At 51.8% G+C, this 22,488-nt stretch overlaps 1 protein-coding gene across 3 annotated transcripts in view; it reads right to left on the bottom strand.

Moving 5' to 3' along the window:
• NIPBL (NIPBL cohesin loading factor) overlaps window positions 1–22,488 on the bottom strand; it is a 400,749-nt gene that overhangs the window by 4,136 nt on the left and 374,125 nt on the right. For all 3 annotated transcript variants that reach the window (XM_075328597.1, XM_075328583.1, XM_075328589.1), the window contains exons 44-45: window positions 13,861–14,141; window positions 13,597–13,771 (exon numbers count right to left, since the gene is read on the bottom strand). In XM_075328597.1, the coding sequence (XP_075184712.1) occupies window positions 13,597–13,771; window positions 13,861–14,141 (456 nt within the window). The remainder of the gene's footprint in view (window positions 1–13,596; window positions 13,772–13,860; window positions 14,142–22,488) is intronic.

Genomic DNA, 22,488 nt, shown 5'->3' with positions numbered 1-22,488 from the left:
AATCAGATTTCACCATAATCAGCAATTTATTAAAAAAAAAAAAAAATGACTTAAAAAGGGACAATGCCTATTTGTTAGATGACATCCTTAACAATAGGGTGATAACACAGTGCCCCAGCCGCTCATCCACTGCTGGGACCCAGCGCGATCAGTTGATTTTGGGAGTGACCTGGCCATACACATCAGAAAAGAAGGGAATTTTGTTTACTTACCGTAAATTCCTTTTCTTCTAGCTCCAATTGGGAGACCCAGACAATTGGGTGTATAGCTATTGCCTCTGGAGGCCACACAAAGTATTACACTTAAAAGTGTAAGGCCCCTCCCCTTCTGGCTATACACCCCCAGTGGGATCACTGGCTCACCAGTTTTAGTGCCAAAGCAAGAAGGAGGAAAGCCAATAACTGGTTTAAAGACCAATTCAATCCGAGGAAACATCGGAGAACTGAACCATACCACATGAACAACATGTGTACCCGAAAAAACAGAAAAACCCCGAGAAAACAGGGCGGGTGCTGGGTCTCCCAATTGGAGCTAGAAGAAAAGGAATTTACGGTAAGTAAACAAAATTCCCTTCTTCTTTGTCGCTCCATTGGGAGACCCAGACAATTGGGATGTCCAAAAGCAATCCCTGGGTGGGTAAAAGAATACCTCATGATAGGGCCGTCAAACGGCCCTCTCCTACAGGTGGCCAACCGCCGCCTGAATGACTTATCTACCTAGGCTGGCGTCTGCCGAAGCGTAGTTATGCATCTGATAATGCTTGGTAAAAGTAAGTAGACTCGACCAGGTGGGTGCCTGACACACCTGCTGAGCCGTAGCCTGGTGCCGTAATGCCCAGGATGCACCCACGGCTCTGGTAGAATGGGCCTTCGGCCTTGAGAGAACCAGAAGCCCAGTAGAACTGTAGGTTTCAAGAATTGGTTCCTCGAGCCCCCGAGCAAGGGTGGATCTGGAAGCTTGCGACTGTTTACGCCGACCAGCGACAAGGACAAAGAGTGCATCCGGGTGGCGCAGGAGCGCCATGCGGGAAGTAGAACCTGAGTGCTCTCACCAGAACCAACAGATGCAAATCTTTCTGAAATTGATGGACTGGACGAGGACACAAAGAAGGTGAGGTGATATCCTGATTGATATGAAAATGGGATACCACCTTAGGGAGAAATTCCGGAACCGGACGCAGAACTACCCTGTCCTGGTGAAGGACCAGGAAGGGAGTTTGTATGAGAGCGTTGCTAGCTCGGAAACTCTCCTAAGAGACGAGACCGTTACTAGAAGGCCACTTCCCGTGAAAAACGGGAAGGGAGACATCCTTCAAAGGCTCGAAAGGCGGCATCTGGAGAGCAATTAGAACCTTGTTCAGATCTCAGGGCTCTAACGGCCGCTTGTACGGAGTGCTGAGAAGACAAACTCCCCGTAGGAACGTGCGTACCTGAGGAAGTCGTCGTTTCTGAAAAAATACAGATAGCGCTGAGACTTGTCCCTAAAGGGAACTGAGCGACAACCCATTTTCCTACCTAGATTGCAGGAAGGAAGGAAACATAGACGATGCAACCGGCCAGGGAGAAACACCCTGCGCCGAGCACCGAGATAAGAACATCTTCCACGTCCTGTGGTCAATCTTGGCGGACGTTGGTATGCTAGCCTGTCTCATGGTGGCAACCACGTCCTGAGGTAATCCTGACGACACTAGGTTCCAGGACTCAATGCCACACCATCCGGTTGAGGGCCGTAGAATTCAAATGGAAGAATGGCCCTTGAGACAGCCAGTCTGATTGGTCTGGTAGTGCCCCCGGTTAGCCTACCGTGAGGCACCACAGAACCGAGTACCACAACATCCTCGGCCAATTTGTAGCGACGAGGATGGCGCGGCCGCAGTCGGTCTTGATCTAGCGCAGTACTCTGGGCAACAATGCCAGAGGTGGCACCTAAGGTAGCTGGAACTGCGACCAATGCTGAACTAAGGCGTTTGCCGCCAGAGCTCGATGATTGTGAAACCGTGCCATGAAGCTGGCACATTGTTGTTGTGCCGTGACGCCATTAGATCGACGTCCGGCCTCTGTCAGCGGCGCCAGATCTCCTGAAACCCGTCCGGGTGAGGAGACCATACTCTTTCGGCCACACCTCAGCGACTTAGGAAGTCAGCTTCCTAGTTTCCACACTTGGGATGTGAATTGTGGATATGGTGGATGCCGTGTCTTCCACCCACATCAGAACCTGCCGGACTTCCTGGAAGGCTTGCCGGTTGCGCGTTCTTCCTTGGTGGTTGATGTATGCCACCGCTGTGGAGCTGTCCGACTGAAGTCGGATATGCTTGCTTTCCAGCCGCTGTTGGAAGGATTGTAGGGCAAGATACACTGCTCTGTGTTCAAGAACATTGATCTGAAGAGTGGACTCTTGCTGAGTCCACGTACCCTGAGCGCTGTAGTGGAGAAAAACTGCTCCCCACCCTGATAGACTCGCGTCTGTCGTAACTATCGCCCAGGACGGGGATAGGAAGGACCTTCTTTTTGACCAAGAGGTGAGAAGAAGCCACCACCGTAGAGATTCCTTGGCCGCCTGAGAAAGAACGACGACTCTGTTGAGGGACGTCGACTCCTCGTCCCATTGGCGGAGAATGTCCCATTGTAGTGGACGCAGTAAAACTGCGCGAAAGGAACTGCCTCCATTGCTACCATCTTACGTAGGAAGTGCATGAGGCGTCTCAATGTGTGCGACTGGTTCTTAAAGAAGAGCTTGCAGCCCGTAGTGAATGCTGTTTGTCTAGCGGCAGCTTCACTATCGCTGAGAGAGTAAGAAACTCTATGCCTAGATATGTTATCGATAGGGTCGGGGTCGGATCTGACTTTAAAAAGTTGATGATCCACCCAAAACTCTAGAGAGTCTCCAGCGCAACGTTCGGGCAGTGTTGGCATGTTTCCTAAGAGAGTGCCTTGACAAGTAGATCGTCTAAATACGGGACCACAGAGTGACCCTGAGAGTGCAGGACTGTGACTACTGCTGCCCTGACCTTGGCGAAGACCAGTTGGACTGTCGCTAGCCGGAAGGTAGAGCTACGAACAGAGGGTGTTCGTCTCCTATAACGAAGCGTAGAAACGCTAGTGCTCTGGATCAATCGGCACGTGTGGATAAGCATCCTTGATGCCTAATGATGCTAGGAAATATCCTTGGGACCTTGAGGCGATGACATGGCGGAGGGATTCCATCCGGAACCGCCTGGTGTCCACGAGCTTGCTGAGCATTTTTAGATCCAGAACGGGACGGAACGGCCCGTTGTTATAGGTACCGCAAAGAATTTGGGGTAAAAACCGTGACCTTGTTCCTGAAGAGGAACGGGGGTCATCACTCTTTCTGCCTATAGAGTGCACCCTGTTTGCAGAAGAGCAGCGGCCCGGCCGGGAGGTGGAGAAATTCTGAAGAATCGAGTTGGAGGACGAGAAGTGAGCTCTATCCTGTACCCGTGAGACAGAATGTCTCACACTCAATGGTCATTGACCTATGGCAGCTAAATATCGCCAAGGCGGGAGAGCCTGCTACCGACCGAGGCCGCAAGTCATGAGGAAGCCGCCTTGGAAGCGGGTTTTCAGACTGTCGCTTTTTTGGGCGAGACTGAGCCCGCTAAGAATCTTAGCTCCTCTGATCCTTTTGAGTCCACATTGGACGAGGAAAAATGGGACCTGCCCGAGCCTCGAAAAGGCCGAAAACCCCGACTGCCTCTTGCTCTGTTGGGGTTTGTTGTGTCCGGGCTGAGGAAAGGATGAATCCTTACCCCTGGACTGTTTGATGGTTACATCCAACGCTCACCAAACAGTCGGTCAGCAGAAAAAGGCAACTGGTTAGGCAACCTTTTTTGGAAGCAGAATCTGCCTTCCATTCACTTAACGAGCAGACCAGGCTCTGCTTAAAAACACGGAGTAGCGGAGGCTACCGCCGCACGGTTCGCAGAGTCCAGGACAACCTGAATCGCGTAAGAAACAAATGCAGACATTTGAGAGGTTAAGGATGCCACCTGCGGCACAGATGTACGTGTAACCGTGTCAATCTGTGTAAGACAAGCTGAAATAGCTTGGAGTGCCCCAAGGGAGAGAATGCCGGAGCCAACGGTGCGCCGACAGCCTCATAGATGGCTTTCGACCAGAGATCCATCTGTCTGTCAGTGGCATCTTTGAGTTTGCAGTTCCATCTCCCACTGCAACTATGGATCTAGCTACAAGCCTGGAGATTGGAGGATGCCGCTCGGGACATTGGGTCCAGTCCTTGACCAAGTCAGGGGACAGGGATAACGTGTATCCTAAGCCGTTTGGAGAAGCGCATATCTGGATAAGCGTGGTGTTCCTGGACTGCCTCTCTGAAGGCAGAGTGGTCCAGAAAAATACGTGAAGCTGACTCCTCCACTGGAGGAGCTGTGAGAAATAACCCACATTCTATAGATGGACGCTATAAGATTATTTACTATGGCGTCACAATCAGGTGTATCCAGATTGAGAGCGGTCTCAGGATCAGAATCCTGAGCCGCTACTTCCGCCTCATTACACAGAGAGTCCTTCTGTTAGGACCCTGATGAAACCGAGGCCGCTCATAGCGAGCCCACTTAGGCTGTCTGGGACTGACGTCCGTGCAGAGCCGTGACTCTGGGATGCGTGTGACATTCCCGGAGCTGTTAGTTATTCACACTGAGGGGGGCCATGGATCAATGATTCAACAGTGCCCATATTGTGAGAGACATGTCCGGACTGCTAGGCTTCTAGTATCATAGCCATAGTCTCAGAAAAACTGTCAGTAAATACTGCAGACACCGTCCTCATCCCCTGGCCATTAGTGCATACAATGGGAGTCTATGTACCTGCCGGCCGTATAGCCGTACATGCTGTACCAGCTGTATAGAAAAACATGTGGTTCTGCACCTTTGTTTTACACAGAGAATATGCTGATAACTCCTCCGCATAATCCAGGAGGGTATATACAACGTGCGACCAAACAGTGCAATGTATATAGTACAAGCATATCTATAAGTGCACTTCTGCACTAGTGGGGTTAGCACCACAGGTGCTGCTTAACGCCTGTTACAGCGATTGTGTGACTATCAGAATGCCAGGGTCTTCCACACTTGTCTCTGTATCGTACAGAAACTGACACTAATGGCTGCCGGTGTCCTTGTAGAGAAGGAAGCCGTGGGCGTGCCTGAGAAAGTGCGGGAATCCGGACTCACAGTGCACACAGTGAGAGGGGTGGAGTATGCAAAACATACTCCAGCTCTCAGCTCTGCTCTATGCAGCGTCACGCCCCTACCCTGACTGTCAGGGCTGTGGGCGGTAACGAAGGGAGCTAGGCCCAGAAGCCGGGGACTCGAGTTAACAGCGCGGCCGCCGTAAAAGCGCGGGCCGCGCTGAAGTCCCCGGCGCACCACAAGTGCCAGCCGCGCCGCAGTTCCAGCGGCCGGCGCGACCGATTCATAGAAGTGGCCAGCGTCCCGCCCCTCTCCTGACTGGCAGGTCTGGGGGCGGGAACGAACGGAAGCAGGCCGCAAAAGCCGGGGACTCTAGTTATCAGCGCGGCCGCCGTAAAAGCGCGGGCCGCGCTGAAGTCCCCGGCGCACCACAAGTGCCAGCCGCGCCGCTGCCAGCGGCCGGCGCGACCGATTCCTGGAAGTGGCCAGCGTCCCGCCCCTCTCCTGACTGGCAGGTCTGGGGGCGGGAACGAACGGAAGCAGGCCGCAAAAGCCGGGGACTCTAGTTATCAGCGCGGCCGCCGTAAAAGCGCAGGCCGCGCTGAAGTCCCCGGCGCACTACAAGTGCCAGCCGCGCCGCAGTCCCAGCGGCCGGCGCGACCAATTCCCATAAGTGAGCCTGCTTCAGCAAAGCTGAATGAGGCCATGGCACAGGCGCCGCAGCGCTGATGTCCCCCGGCGCACTACAACACCCAGCATGCTGCGGTGTGAGCGCCAAATGCACGGGGACACAGAGTACCTTGAGGAAGCAGGGCCATGTCCCTGATGTACTCCGCTCCATCCAGCATCTTCTCCAGGGGCTGTAGATGGAGCACGGTCTCAGTGCCTGGAGACCGGTAAATCCCACTTCACCCAGAGCCCTGTAAAAAGGGATGGGGAAGGAATCAGCATGTGGGCTCCTGCCGCCGTACCCGCAATGGGTACCTCAACCTTACAAACACCTCCGACATACAGTGGGGTGAGAAGGGAGCATGCTGGGGACACTATATGTGTCCTCTTTTCTTCCATCCGACATAGTCAGCAGCTGCTGCTGACTAAAAAGTGGAGCTATGCGTGGATGTGTTGCCTCCTTCGCACAAAGCACAAAACTGGTGAGCCAGTGATCCCACTGGGGGTGTATAGCCAGAAGGGGAGGGGCCTTACACTTTTAAGTGTAATACTTTGTGTGGCCTCCAGAGGCAATAGCTATACACCCAATTGTCTGGGTCTCCCAATGGAGCGACAAAGAAATGTCAGCTGAACCTGCAGATAAGAGACGCCCCCCAACTAGTAAGTGGGGGAGATGTCAATCGGACCTGTCTAATGATTGCATCGCTCTCCCAGAAATAAGCCGCAGCCGTCTCATGTGAATGGGGGAGTTGGCTTAACAATTGTCCAAAGCATCGTTAGACAGCCATCTAATGTGTATGGGTGCCTAAAGAGGCCAATTTTATCAGTTTCATTTTTTCCGTCTTTGCTTGCTTTTTCTGCTGGAGTTGGGACAACCTTTTTTAAAAGGGAACGTTGATGTATGATCATGCGAGAACAAGGGGTCCTTGTGATCCGACCAGTGGTTCAGCATAGGCATTATGTCTCCCGTCTATTGGTCTCAGCTCTCACAATTTGCCCCGTTCACATCGCTGCATGCAGTGAAGTTGTTGAAGTGAGACTACAAAGGGTCCCTTAATGTCTGACTGCCGTTTTCAGATTATCTGGGATGTCATGTGTGCACACGAGAAAGAAATAACAGACTCTAGATCGGTTATGAGATTTCTTCCATGACGAGCGCCAAAAGAAATCTGCCCGTTTATTTTTCACGAAGCCTTTATAGTTCTAGGGGAGTAGAGGGTGTAGACAAAATATAGCCCAATCAAGTATAACAGGTCGGGCTCGAAACGTATAGGAATTTGCATAGTCTCTGCTGGATTGGTTGTTCCAAACTTTAAGCATTCTCCACATGGTAATCATTTTTGCGTGGTGTCCATGAAAAAGGAGCCATCTTTGAGTTACATATGCTAACAGACTATTTTCAATGATTTTCCTTTAATACAAATATATATATAAAAAAATAAAAAAGAAGGGAATTTTGTTTACTTACCGTAAATTCCTTTTCTTCTAGCTCCTATTGGGAGACCCAGACAATTGGGTGTATAGCTTCTGCCTCTGGAGGCCACACAAAGTAATTACACTTTAAAAAGTGTAACCCCTCCCCTCTGCTATACACCCCCCCGTGCATCACGGGCCCCTCAGTTTTGGTGCCAAAGCAGGAAGGAGGAAACTTATAAATTGGTCTAAGGTAAACTCAATCCGAAGGATGTTCGGAGAACTGAACCATTAACCAAAAGAACAATTGAACATGAACAACATGTGTACACAAAAGAACAACAGCCCGAAGGGAACAGGGGCGGGTACTGGGTCTCCCAATAGGAGCTAGAAGAAAAGGAATTTACGGTAAGTAAACAAAATTCCCTTCTTCTTTGTCGCTCCATTGGGAGACCCAGACAATTGGGATGTCCAAAAGCAATCCCTGGGTGGGTAACAGAATACCTCGATAAAAAGAGCCGGAACCGGCCCCCTCTTACAGGTGGGCAATTGCCGCCTGAAGGACTCGCCTACCTAGGCTAGCCTCTGCCGAAGCATAGGCATGCACCTGATAGTGTTTTGTGAAGGTGTGCAGACTCGACCAGGTAGCCGCCTGACACACCTGCTGAGCCGTAGCCTGGTGCCGCAAAGCCCAGGACGCGCCTACGGCCCTGGTAGAATGGGCTTTAAGCCCTGAAGGAATCTGAAGCCCCGATGAACGGTAGGCTTCAAGAATCGGTTCCTTGATCCACCTAGCCAAGGTTGACTTGGAAGCCTGAGACCCCTTACGCTGGCCAGCGACAAGGACAAAGAGCGCATCCGAACGGCGCAGGGGCGCCGTGCGAGAAATGTAGATTCTGAGTGCTCTCACGAGGTCTAACAAGTGCAAATCCTTTTCACATTGGTGAACTGGATGAGGGCAAAAAGAAGGCAAGGAGATATCCTGATTGAGATGAAAAGGGGATACCACCTTGGGGAGAAATTCCGGGACCGGACGCAGGACCACCTTATCCTGGTGAAAGACCAGGAAGGGGACTTTGCATGACAGCGCTGCTAGCTCAGACACTCTCCTAAGTGAAGTGACTGCCACTAGGAAGGCCACTTTCTGTGAAAGGCGAGATAGAGAGATCTCCCGCATCGGCTCGAAAGGTGGCTTCTGGAGAGCCGTCAGCACCTTGTTAAGATCCCAGGGTTCTAGCGGACGCTTGTAAGGTGGGACTATGTGGCAAACTCCCTGCAGGAACGTGCGGACCTGCGAGAGTCTGGCTAGACGCTTTTGAGAAAACACTGAAAGCGCCGACACTTGTCCCTTGAGAGAGGCAAGAGACAAACCCATGTCCAATCCTGATTGAAGAAAGGAAAGAAAAGTGGGCAATGCAAACGGCCAGGGAGCAAAACCCCTATCCGAGCACCAGGCTAAGAAGATCTTCCAAGTCCTGTGGTAGATCTTGGCGGACGTTGCTTTCCTGGCCTGTCTCATGGTGGCAATGACATCTTGAGATAACCCTGATGACGCTAGGAGCCAAGACTCAATGGCCACACAGTCAGGTTGAGGGCCGCAGAATTCAGATGGAAAAATGGCCCTTGAGACAGCAAGTCTGGTCGGTCTGGGAGTGCCCACGGTTGCCCCACCGTGAGGTGCCACAGATCCGGGTACCACGACCTCCTCGGCCAGTCTGGAGCGACGAGGATGGCGCGCCTGCAGTCGGACCTGATCTTGCGTAACACTCTGGGCAGAAGTGCCAGAGGGGGAAATACATAGGGTAGTCGAAACTGCGACCAGTCCTGAACTAACGCGTCTGCCGCCAGCGCCCTGTGATCCTGAGACCGTGCCATGAATGCCGGGACTTTGTTGTTGTGCCGAGACGCCATTAGATCGACGTCCGGCGTTCCCCAGCGGCAACAGATCTCTTGAAACACGTCCGGGTGAAGAGACCATTCCCCTGCGTCCATGCCCTGGCGACTGAGAAAGTCTGCTTCCCAGTTTTCTACGCCCGGGATGTGAACTGCGGAGATGGTGGAGGCTGTGGCTTCCGCCCACTTCAGAATCCTCCGAACTTCTTGGAATGCTTGACGACTGCGTGTGCCGCCTTGGTGGTTGATGTATGCGACCGCCGTGGCGTTGTCTGATTGTATTCGGATCTGTCTGCCCTCCAGCCACCGCTGGAACGCCTGTAGGGCTAGATACACTGCCCTTATCTCCAGAACATTGATCTGCAGGGCGGACTCCGTCGGAGTCCAGGTTCCCTGAGCCCTGTGGTGGAGGAAGACCGCTCCCCACCCTGACAGGCTCGCGTCTGTCGTGACCACAGCCCAGGATGGGGGCAGGAAGGATTTTCCCTTCGACAAAGAAGTGGGAAGAAGCCACCACTGAAGGGAGGTTTTGGCTGCTCTTGACAGGGAAACGTTCCTGTCTAGTGACGTCGACCTCTTGTCCCATTTGCGGAGAATGTCCCACTGAAGTGGACGCAGATGAAACTGCGCAAAGGGAACTGCTTCCATTGCTGCCACCATCTTCCCTAGGAAGTGCATGAGGCGCCTCAAGGGGTGTGACTGGGCCCGAAGAAGAGATTGGACCCCTGTCTGTAGTGAACGCTGTTTGTCCAGCGGAAGCTTCACTATCGCTGACAGAGTATGAAACTCCATCCCGAGGTACGTCAGGGATTGGGTCGGTGTCAATTTTGACTTTGGGAAATTGATGATCCACCCGAACCTCTGGAGAGTCTCCAGGGCAATGGCCAGGCTGTGCTGGCAAGCCACCCAGGAGGGTGCCTTGACTAGGAGATCGTCTAAGTAAGGGATCACCGAGTGGCCCTGAGAGTGTAGGACCGCCACCACTGTTGCCATGATCTTGGTGAAGACCCGTGGTGCTGTCGCCAAGCCGAAAGGCAGTGCCACGAACTGAAGGTGTTCGTCCCCAATGGCGAAACGCAAGAAGCGTTGATGTTCGGGTGCGATCGGCACATGGAGATAAGCATCCTTGATGTCTATTGATGCTAGGAAGTCTCCTTGTGACATTGAGGCGATGACCGAGCGGAGAGATTCCATCCGAAACCTTCTGGTGCTGACATGCTTGTTGAGCAGTTTGAGGTCTAGAACGGGACGGAAAGATCCGTCCTTTTTTGGCACCACGAACAAGTTGGAGTAGAAGCCGTGACCATGTTCCTGAGGGGGAACGGGAATCACCACTCCTTCTGCCTTCAGAGCATTCACCGCCTGAAAAAGTGCAGCGGCTCGCTCTGGGGGCGGAGATGTTGTGAAGAAACGAGTTGGAGGACGAGAGCTGAACTCTATCCTGTAACCGTGAGACAGAATGTCTCTCACCCATCGGTCTTGGACATGTGGCCACCAGGCGTCGCAAAAGCGGGAGAGCCTGCCACCGACCGAGGATGCGGTTTGGGGAGGCCGAGAGTCATGAAGAGGCCGCCTTGGTGGCGGTGCCTCCGGCGGTCTTTTTAGGCCGTGACTTAGACCGCCATGCAGAAGGGTTCCTCTGGCCCTTCTCCGACCTGTTTGACGTGGAGGAATGTGACTTGGCCGAAGGCCGAAAGGACTGAAACCTCGATTGAAACTTTCGCTGTTGAGGTTTGTTTTGTTTAGACTGGGGTAAGGACGAGTCCTTTCCCTTGGATTGTTTAATAATTTCGTCCAATTGCTCGCCAAACAAACGGTCGCCAGAAAATGGCAAACCGGTTAAGAATTTCTTGGAGGCAGAGTCTGCCTTCCATTCACGTAGCCACATGGCTCTGCGGACTGCCACCGAATTGGCGGATGCTACCGCTGAACGGCTCACCGAGTCCAGGACGGCGTTCATGGCGTAGGACGAAAAAGCCGACGCCTGAGAAGTCAGAGACACAACCTGCGGAGTAGCGGTGCGTGTGACCGCAGTAATCTCAGACAGACAAGCTGAGATAGCTTGGAGCGCCCACACTGCCGCGAATGCCGGAGCAAAAGATGCTCCTATGGCTTCATAGATGGATTTCATCATGAGCTCTATCTGCCTGTCAGTGGCATCCTTGAGCGATGAGCCATCTGCCACTGAAACCACAGATCTGGCCGCCAGCCTAGAGACTGGAGGATCCACTTTTGGACACTGAGCCCAACCCTTCACTACTTCCGGGGGGAAGGGATAACGTGTGTCATTAAGGCGCTTAGTGTCCGGAAATGCTCTGTGCTTCTGGACAGCATCCCTGAAATTAGAGTGATCGACAAAGGCACTCCGTGTACGTTTGGGAAACCGAAACTGGTGTTTCTCCTGCTGTGAAGCCGCCTCCTCTACAGTTGGAGTTGGAGGAGAAATTTCTAGCACCTGGTTGATGGACGCTATAAGGTCATTTACTATGGCATCCCCTTCAGGTGTATCTAGATTGAGAGCACCGTCAGGGTCTGAGCCCTGAGCTGCGCCTTCCTCTTCATCCTCTAGAGAGTCCTCATGCTGAGACCCTGAGCAGCGTGATGAAGTGGAGGAAGGTCCCCAGCGAGCCCGCTTCACCGGTCTGGGACTGCGGTCCGAGTCGGAGTCCTCACCGTGGGACCTATGTGTCACCTCAGGAGCAGATTGCTGCGCCAACTGATGGGGACCTGGGGACGAAGAACGCACAGTGCCCTGCATCTGTGTTGTTGGTCTGGACTGCAAGGCTTCTAGTATCTTAGCAGACCATTTGTCCATAGACTGAGCCATGGACTGTGAAAGCGACTCAGACAGTTTGTCAGCCAAAACTGCAAACTCTGTCCCTGTCACCTGGACAGTGGGAACCGGTGTCTCTACCTGAGCCGGGGGTCCCACCAGTGCCTGAGGCTCCGGCTGAGTGAGTGTCACAGGGGCCGAGCATTGCACACAATGAGGGTAGGTGGAACCTGCAGGTAGCATAGCCGCACATGAGGTACAGGTTGCAAAATAAGCCTGTGCCTTGGTACCCTTGCTCTTTGCGGACGACATGTTGTTGTCCTCCAAGAGATAAGTAAGGGATCACCGTAATCACTGAGGGATATATAAATAGCCTCAAGTTAACAGTACAGCCGAACCTTTATACACAAAAGATATATATATATATATATACAGTTCGGCACTCTGGGGGGTCCAGCACCGGCAGACCGGTGTGGCTTACCAACCGCTCTGTGTGGCCACCAGATTCCCTGCCCCGGGTCTCCCTCAGCTGCAGCCAGAAGTTCTCCACCGCAGAATGTGCTGAAAAAATGGCTGACGGCGTTCTCAGAGGAGGAGGGAGGCGTGGGCGTAGTCACAAAAGTGCGGGAATCTGGTGCCCCAGCGTGAGTAGTGAGGGGGGCGGAGGACAGCTCAGTGTACTCCAGCCCTCACTGTCGGCGTCATACCGACCGTCCCGCCCTTTTCCCTGACTGGCAGGCCTGGGGGCGGGAGAATACTGTACTAGGCCGCAAAAGCCGGGGACTAAAGTTAAAACCGCGGCCGGCCGGCAGTGCACGGTCGGCGCGGTAGTCCCGGACCCATACCCACGCCGCAGTCGCTGCAGCGTCTGGGCCCAAGGTGCTTTATGCGCCATCCCAACGGGGACACAGAGTACCTGTGGATGCAGGGCCATGTCCCTGACGATACTCCGTCTCCTGTCCGGCAGATTCCCCCAGGGGCTGCGGAGGGAGACCGGTCCCAGTGTCTGGATGACCGGATAGGATCCCACTTCCCCAGAGCCCCTAAGGGATGGGGAAGGAAAGCGGCATGTGGCTCCAGCCTGTGTACCCGCAATGGGTACCTCAACCTTAACAACACCGCCGACCTGAGTGGGGTGAGAAGGGAGCATGCCGGGGGCCCCATAGGGGCCCTCTTTTCTTCCATCCGATAAAGTCAGCAGCTGCTGCTGACTAAAAACGTGGAGCTTGCGTGAATGTGTGCCTCCTTCAACACAAAGCAAAAAACTGAGGGGCCCGTGATGCACGGGAGGGTGTATAGCAGAGGGGAGGGGTAACACTTTTTAAAGTGTAATTACTTTGTGTGGCCTCCAGAGGCAGAAGCTATACACCCAATTGTCTGGGTCTCCCAATGGAGCGACAAAGAAATAAATAAATATATATAAATATATATATATATATATATATATATATATATGTATGTATGTGTGTGTTAGTAAAAAACAAAAGTATTCATGATTATATGTTAGTTTACATCAACTAAGCTACGTATCTGGGTCTGTGAAGTGGCTGAATTAATTTTTGTTATTTTGGTTACTTAATTCTTACCCCTAACAAAGTCTTTAGGTTGGTGGCTCCTATTATAAATTTGGATTGAGCCTTATCGGGTTGTAAAAGGTAACGCAAATTAGACGCAGAAAACTTACATCCAAATATTGTTTTGCAATCGTCCTCTTGATGTCGTCGTTAATCTTTTTGCTGGCCATATCCCTCTTGAGAAATTCCAAGGTTTGCTTGGGGTGAAAATGGACTCCTGCTTTCCTGTTTACAGCTTTGTCGTACACTTTTGCTGACTCCGATGGTGAATACTTCTGTATTTTACTGAAAAAAGGTAAGGAGGGCGGGATTGGGGACTTAGATTTTGTTTCAACAGACCATCATTTAACACTGAAGTGTTTCTCGGTTCTTACCCATCAGAGAATCCGCAGAGGTTCTTCAAATGCTGCTTCAGCATAAGCAGGAGGAGGATTCCTTGTGAAGCGTTTGCGAACTCGATGAGCGGGGTGGCGTCAGTGGGCAGGCAGTTCAGGACGTAGTCTATATCGTCCTCCCCATCGGAATCGGACTCGGAGGCGGCTCGCCGTCTTGTTCTTCTGGGTTTCGCCTTCACCACCTCCTCCTCGCTTTCACTTTCACTGTTGTCTTCCTCCGATTGGGTTTTTTTCTTGGGCTTCCCCCCTTTAGTCATTGACTGAAAGGTGAAAAAAAACTACGATTAATAGGAAACAATAACAGCAGTGGGCGACGAGGAGCTAGATTGGCTAAAAGGAGGTGTTATGGGAAAATCATTCTGTGACACTTGCTAATACACAAGAATTACAGGTGTCCCTCCTGCACTTATTACAACGGCCTCCTGATCTCAATATGGCCACTAATGGAGAAGCACGAGTCCAGACCTGTCAGCCAGCCCCATCCAAAACAAAAAGCAGCTTTGCTTTGCAGGAGATCGATGGACAGGTCTGGTCACAGCTGCCATTCTGGCAGAAGCCTTCACACTTTGGCGATTTTTATTTTTTTTTATTTTATTATTATTTTTTCATTATTTTTATTCATTATTTTTGTTTTCTCCCTTTCCTTCAAGAGTCCTAACTATTTTATACTAGCTATTTCCAGCCAGCTAACGCTCGGCACGCTCATTCCTATCTAACGCTGCTGGTGATTAATTAAACTAAAGTTAATAATGACAACATTCAGTAGTGCTTACACAGGTGGTAAATTAAATTAAAGTTAATAATCAAAAATCTGAATACTAATGATACATTTTATTCACAGTGTAAAATTCAAAACAAACTTTATTCAATAAGATGTGCGTTTCTTATTCATTCCAGCATCTAAATAAATTTCATAACCAAACAAATTAAGATTTCTCTGTAAACATAAATGTATAGTCATTACTGTTATTTTGAAAGATTATTGACTTCTACCAGGTACAATTTGAACTGAAAGACCTTTACCACTTGTTACTCTAGAATAGAGGTTAGGAACCTTCAGCCCGCGAGCTGTATGCGGCCCACAATGACTTTCTACGGCCCCTGAGCACATTCTCGGGGAACACACTACTCCGGCAGCAGCCACAGTGTTGTCGTCTGACGGCACTTTAAATCACAAAGAGTAGTGCGCATAGCATTAGGCCCTCCTCACACTGGCCTGTACCAGCGTGCCTCCGACGTACTTTGTGGGCGGGTTAAGCTGAGCTGCTCCGTTCTCCTGTCCCACAGAAGAAGAAGAGGAGCAGCAGGTTTACTGGCTTCTCTGCTGTACATGCTGTGTGAGTTCTGCCTCCCCCTACCAGCACTGTACGAGTCGTGCCTCTCTGCTGTGGTTGCCTCCCCGGGCTGTGTGAGACCTTCCTTTCTGTTGTGTATGCCTGCCTGTGCTGTGTGACTCATGGCTCTCTGCTGTGCATGCCTCCACGGGCTGTGCGAGTCCTATATGTCTCCAGCACCTGCTGTCATGTATATATACCCCCACCCCTCCTGTGATGTATATATACCCCCACCCCTCCTGTGATGTATATATACCCCCACCCCTTCTGTGATGTATATATACCCCCACCCCTTCTGTGATGTATATATACTCCCACCCCTTCTGTGATGTATATATACCCCCACCCCTTCTGTGATGTATATATACCCCCACCCCTTCTGTGATGTATATATACCCCCACCCCTTCTGTGATGTATATATACCCCCACCCCTTCTGTGATGTATATATACCCCCACCCCTTCTGTGATGTATATATACCCCCACCCCTTCTGTGATGTATATATACCCCCACCCCTTCTGTGATGTATATATACCCCCACCCCTTCTGTGATGTATATATACCCCCACCCCTTCTGTGATGTATATATACCCCCACCCCTTCTGTGATGTATATATACCCCCACCCCTTCTGTGATGTATATATACCCCCACCCCTTCTGTGATGTATATATACCCCCACCCCTTCTGTGATGTATATATACCCCCACCTTCTGTGATGTATATATACCCCCACCCATCCTGTGATGTATATATACCCCCACCCATCCTGTGATGTATATGTCCCCAGCCCCTCCTGTGATGTACATATACATCACAGGAGGGGTGGGGGTATATGTCCCCAGCCCCTCCTGTGATTTATATGTCCCCAGCCCCTCCTGTGATATATATGTCCCCAGCCCCTCCCTCCCCTCCTGTGATGCATATATCCCCAGCGCCTCCTGTGATGCACATGTCCCCAGCCCCATGTGATGCATATGTCCCCAGCCCCTCCTGTGATGTATGTGCCTCCAGCGTCTTCTATGTGATGTATATGATTTACCAATATCTGTTGACTGCACTCCAGACGGAGACAAACCTCAAAAAGCAGTTGTGAGAAGCAACATGATCAATATCGCAGAACATCACAGACAAACCAAACAAAAGCAGCTCCAGTCACCACAATAGGGTTGTAGGGGTGAGTTGTTTAACCGAATATATTAGGGTAATTTTCAAGTTGATTAAATTATTGTGGCCCCCGAAGGTTGGTAGAAATTTCCAAATGGCCCCCGGTAGAAAAGAAGGGAATTTTGTTTACTTACCGTAAATTCCTTTTCTTCTAGCTCCTATTGGGAGACCCAGACAATTGGGTGTATAGCTTCTGCCTCCGGAGGCCACACAAAGTATTACACTTTAAAAAGTGTAACCCCTCCCCTCTGCCTATACACCCTCCCGTGGATCACGGGCTCCTCAGTTTTGGTGCAAAAGCAGGAAGGAGAAAACTTATAAATTGGTCTAGGGTAAATGCAATCCGAAGGATGTTCGGAGAACTGAAAACCATGAACCAAAAGAACAATTCAACATGAACAACATGTGTACACAAAAGAACAACCAGCCCGAAGGGAACAGGGGCGGGTGCTGGGTCTCCCAATAGGAGCTAGAAGAAAAGGAATTTACGGTAAGTAAACAAAATTCCCTTCTTTGTCGCTCCATTGGGAGACCCAGACAATTGGGACGTCCAAGAGCAGTCCCTGGGTGGGTAAAAGAATACCTCAATAAACAAGAGCCGAAAAAACGGCCCCCTCTTACAGGTGGACAACCGCTGCCTGGAGGACTCGCCTACCTGGACTGGCGTCTGCCGAAGTATAGGTATGCACTTGCTAGTGCTTCGTGAAAGTGTGCAGACTAGACCACGTAGCTGCCTGACACACCTGCTGAGCCGTAGCCCGGTGCCGCAATGCCCAGGACGCACCCACGGCTCTGGTAGAATGGGCTTTCATCCCTGAAGGAAGAGGAAGCCCAGAACTACGGTAGGCTTCGAGAATCGGTTCCTTGATCCACCGAGCCAAGGTTGACTTGGAAGCCTGCGAACCCTTACGCTGGCCAGCGACAAAGACAAAGAGCGCATCTGAACGACGCAGGGGCGCCGTGCGAGACACGTAGAGCCGGAGTGCTCTCACCAGATCCAAAGAGTGCAAATCCTTTTCACATTGGTGAATTGGATTAGGGCAAAATGAAGGCAAGGAGATATCCTGATTGAGATGAAAAGGGGATACCACCTTAGGGAGAAATTCCGGGACCGGACGCAGAACCACCTTATCCTGGTGAAACACCAGGAAGGGGGCTTTGCATGACAGCGCTGCAAGCTCAGACACTCTCCGGAGTGATGTGACTGCCACTAGAAAGGCCACCTTCTGCGAAAGACGTGATAGAGAGACATCCCGCAGCGGTTCGAAAGGTGGTTTCTGAAGAGCCGTTAGCACCCTGTTAAGATCCCAGGGTTCCAGCGGACGCTTGTAAGGTGGGACTATGTGGCAAACTCCCTGCAGGAACGTGCGGACCTGCGGAAGCCTGGCTAGGCGCTTTTGAAAAAATACGGAGAGCGCCGATACTTGGCCCTTGAGAGAGCCGAGTGACAAACCCTTGTCCATTCCGGATTGAAGGAATGAAAGAAAAGTGGGTAAGGCAAACGGCCATGGAGGAAAACCGTTATCAGAGCACCAGGATGAAGGGAATTTTGTTACTTACCGTAAATTCCTTTTCTTCTAGCTCCTATTGGGAGACCCAGACGATTGGGTGTATAGCACTGCCTCCGGAGGCCACACAAAGCATTACACTAAAAAGTGTAAGGCCCCTCCCCTTCTGGCTATACACCCCCCGTGGGATCACGGGCTCACCAGTTTTAGTGCTAAAGCAAGAAGGAGGAAAGCCAATAACTGGTTTAAACAAATTCACTCCGAAGTAACATCGGAGAACTGAAAAACCGTTCAACATGAACAACATGTGTACCCGAAAAAAACCAACAATCCCGAAGGACAACAGGGCGGGTGCTGGGTCTCCCAATAGGAGCTAGAAGAAAAGGAATTTACGGTAAGTAACAAAATTCCCTTCTTCTTCGGCGCTCCATTGGGAGACCCAGACGATTGGGACGTCCAAAAGCAGTCCCTGGGTGGGTAAAGAAATACCTCATGTTAGAGCTGCAAAGACAGCCTTCCCCTACGGGGAGGTAACTGCCGCCTGCAGGACTCTTCTACCTAGGCTGGCGTCCGCCGAAGCATAGGTATGCACCTGATAATGTTTGGTGAAAGTGTGCAGACTCGACCAGGTAGCTGCCTGGCACACCTGTTGAGCCGTAGCCTGGTGTCGTAATGCCCAGGACGCACCCACGGCTCTGGTAGAGTGGGCCTTCAGCCCTGATGGAACCGGAAGCCCAGCAGAACGGTAGGCTTCAAGAATTGGTTCTTTGATCCATCGAGCCAGGGTGGCTTTGGAAGCCTGCGACCCTTTGCGCTTACCAGCGACAAGGACAAAGAGTGCATCCGAGCGGCGCAGGGGCGCCGTGCGGGAAATGTAGATTCTGAGTGCTCTCACCAGATCTAGCAAATGCAAATCCTTTTCATACCGATGAAGTGGATGAGGATAAAAGGAAGGTAAGGAAATATCCTGATTAAGATGAAAAGAGGATACCACCTTAGGGAGAAACTCCTGAATGGGACGCAGCACTACCTTGTCCTGGTGGAACACCAGGAAGGGAGCCTTGGATGACAGCGCTGCTAGCTCAGACACTCTCCGAAGAGACGTGACCGCTACCAGAAAGGCCACTTTCTGTGAGAGTCGTGAAAGTGAAACATCCTTCAGAGGCTCGAAAGGCGTCTTCTGGAGAGCAACTAGTACCCTGTTTAGATCCCATGGATCTAACGGCCGTCTGTACGGAGGGACGATATGACAAACCCCCTGCAGGAACGTGCGCACCTGAGAAAGTCGTGCTAGACGCTTCTGAAAAAACACGGATAGTGCCGAGACTTGCCCTTTAAGGGAGCCGAGCGACAAGCCCTTTTCCAACCCAGATTGCAGGAAGGAAAGAAAAGTAGGTAACGCGAATGGCCAGGGGGATACTCCTTGTGCAGAGCACCAGGATAAGAAAATCCTCCACGTTCTGTGGTAGATCTTAGCAGAAGTGGACTTCCTAGCCTGTCTCATGGTGGCAACGACTCCTTGGGATAATCCTGAAGACGCTAGGATCCAGGACTCAATGGCCACACAGTCAGGTTCAGGGCCGCAGAATTCCGATGGAAAAACGGCCCTTGGGACAGTAAGTCTGGTCGGTCTGGTAGTGGCCACGGTTGGCCGACCGTGAGATGCCACAGATCCGGGTACCACGACCTCCTCGGCCAGTCTGGGGCGACGAGTATGACGTGGCTGCAATCGGATCTGATCTTGCGTAGCACTCTGGGCAAGAGTGCCAGAGGTGGGAACACATAAGGGAGCCGGAACTGCGACCAATCTTGCACTAAGGCGTCTGCCGCCAGAGCTCTTTGATCGCGAGACCGTGCCATGAACGTCGGGACCTTGTTGTTGTGCCGTGACGCCATTAGGTCGACGTCCGGCACCCCCCAGCGGCGACAGATTTCCTGAAACACGTCCGGGTGAAGGGACCATTCCCCTGCGTCCATACCCTGGCGACTGAGGAAGTCTGCTTCCCAGTTTTCTACGCCCGGGATGTGAACCGCTGATATGGTGGATGCTCTGTCCTCCACCCACAATAGAATCCGCCGGACTTCCTGGAAGGCTTGCCGACTGCGTGTCCCTCCCTGGTGGTTGATGTATGCCACCGCTGTGGAGTTGTCCGACTGAATTCGGATCTGCTTTCCTTCCAGCCACTGCTGGAAGGCTAGTAGGGCTAGATACACTGCCCTGATTTCCAGAACATTGATCTGAAGGGTGGACTCCTGCTGAGTCCACGTCCCTTGAGCCCTGTGGTGGAGAAAAACTGCTCCCCACCCTGACAGACTCGCGTCTGTCGTGACCACTGCCCAGGATGGGGGCAGGAATGATCTTCCCTGTGATAATGAGTTGGGAAGAAGCCACCATTGCAGAGAGTCCTTGGCCGTCTGGGAAAGGGAGACTTTCCTGTCCAGGGAAGTTGACTTCCCGTCCCATTGGCGGAGAATGTCCCATTGAAGTGGGCGCAGATGAAACTGTGCAAACGGGACTGCCTCCATTGCTGCCACCATCTTCCCTAGGAAGTGCATGAGGCGCCTTAAGGAGTGCGACTGACCATGAAGGAGAGACTGTACCCCTGTCTGTAGTGACCGCTGCTTGTCCAGCGGAAGCTTCACTGTCGCTGAGAGAGTATGAAACTCCATGCCAAGATACGTTAGTGATTGAGTCGGTGACAGATTTGACTTTGAAAAGTTGATGATCCACCCGAAAGTCTGGAGAGTCTCCAGCGCAACATTCAGGCTGTGTTGGCATGCCTCTTGAGAGGGTGCTTTGACAAGTAGATCGTCCAAGTAAGGGATCACCGAGTGTCCCTGGGAGTGCAAGACTGCTACCACTGCCGCCATGACCTTGGTGAAAACCCGTGGGGCTGTCGCCAGACCAAATGGCAGAGCTACGAACTGGAGATGTTCGTGTCCTATCACAAAACGTAGAAAACGTTGGTGTTCTGTAGCAATCGGCACGTGGAGATAAGCATCTTTGATGTCTATTGATGCAAGGAAATCTCCTTGAGACATTGAGGCAATGACGGAGCGGAGGGATTCCATCCGGAACCGCCTGGCGTTCACATGTTTGTTGAGCAGCTTTAGGTCCAGAACAGGACGGAACGAGCCGTCCTTTTTTGGAACCACGAAGAGATTGGAGTAAAAACCTTGCCCTTGTTCCTGAGGAGGAACAGGGATCACCACTCCTTCTGCTCTTAGAGAGCCCACCGCCTGCAGAAGGGCATCTGCTCGGTCGGGATGTGGGGAAGTTCTGAAGAACCGAGGCGGAGGACGAGAACTGAACTCTATCCTGTACCCGTGAGACAAAATGTCTGTTACCCACCGGTCTTTGACCAGTGGCAGCCAAATGTCGCCAAAGCGGGAGAGCCTGCCACCGACCGAGGATGCGGAGGGAGGAGGCCGAAAGTCATGAGGCAGCCGCCTTGGAAGCGGTTCCTCCGGTTGCTTTCTTGGGGCGTGAGTGAGCCCGCCAGGAATCTGAGCCCCTTTGCTCCTTCTGAGTCCCTTTGGACGAGGAGAATTGGGCCTTGCCGGAGCCTCGAAAGGACCGAAACCTCGACTGCCACCTCTTTTGTTGAGGTTTGCTTGATCTGGGCTGGGGTAAGGAGGAGTCTTTACCCTTGGACTGTTTAATGATTTCAGCCAATTGCTCACCAAACAGTCTGTCTACAGATAGTGGCAAGCTGGTTAAACATTTTTTGGAAGCAGAATCCGCTTTCCATTCTTTTAACCACAAGGCTCTGCGCAAAACCACCGAGTTGGCCGACGCCATTGAGGTACGACTCGTAGAGTCCAGGACAGCGTTGATAGCATAGGTCGCAAACGCAGACATTTGCGAAATTAAGGACTCCACTTGCGGCACTGCTGGACGTATGATAGAGTCCACCTGTGCCAGACCAGCTGAAAAAGCTTGGAGTGCCCACACGGCCGCGAATGCTGGAGCAAACGACGCGCCGATAGCTTCATAGACAGATTTCAACCAAAGGTCCATCTGTCTGTCATTGGCATCTTTAAGTGAAGCCCCATCCTCCACTGCAACTATGGATCTAGCCGCAAGCCTGGAGATTGGGGGATCCACCTTTGGACACTGGGTCCAGCGTTTGACCACGTCAGGGGGAAAGGGATAACGTGTATCCTTAAGACGTTTGGAGAAACGCTTGTCTGGATAAGCATGGTGTTTCTGGACTGATTCTCTGAAGTCAGCGTGGTCCAGAAAAGTACTCAGTTTACGCTTGGGATACCTGAAATGGAACTTCTCCTGCTGTGCAGCTGCCTCTTCTGCTGAAGGGGCTGGGGGAGAAATATCCAACAGTCTATTGATGGCCGCTATAAGGTCATTTACCATGGCGTCACCATCAGGAGTATCCAGATTGAGAGCGGTCTCAGGATTAGACTCCTGATCACCCTCCTCTGTGTCATCCCGCAGAGACTCTTCTCGCTGAGACCCTGATCCACGTGATGACGTGGAGGGTCTCTCCCAGCGCGCTCGCTTAGGCTGCCTGGGACTGTCATCTGAGTCAGAGCCTTCAGCCTGAGATGCCTGGGACCCCCTTGAAGCACGGATTAAC

This window comes from Anomaloglossus baeobatrachus, chromosome 1 (assembly GCF_048569485.1).
Source record: "Anomaloglossus baeobatrachus isolate aAnoBae1 chromosome 1, aAnoBae1.hap1, whole genome shotgun sequence".
Lineage (NCBI taxonomy): Eukaryota > Metazoa > Chordata > Amphibia > Anura > Aromobatidae > Anomaloglossus > Anomaloglossus baeobatrachus.
The sequence above is the reverse complement of the archived record's forward strand: the minus strand, read 5'-3'. Positions and strand labels throughout refer to the sequence as shown.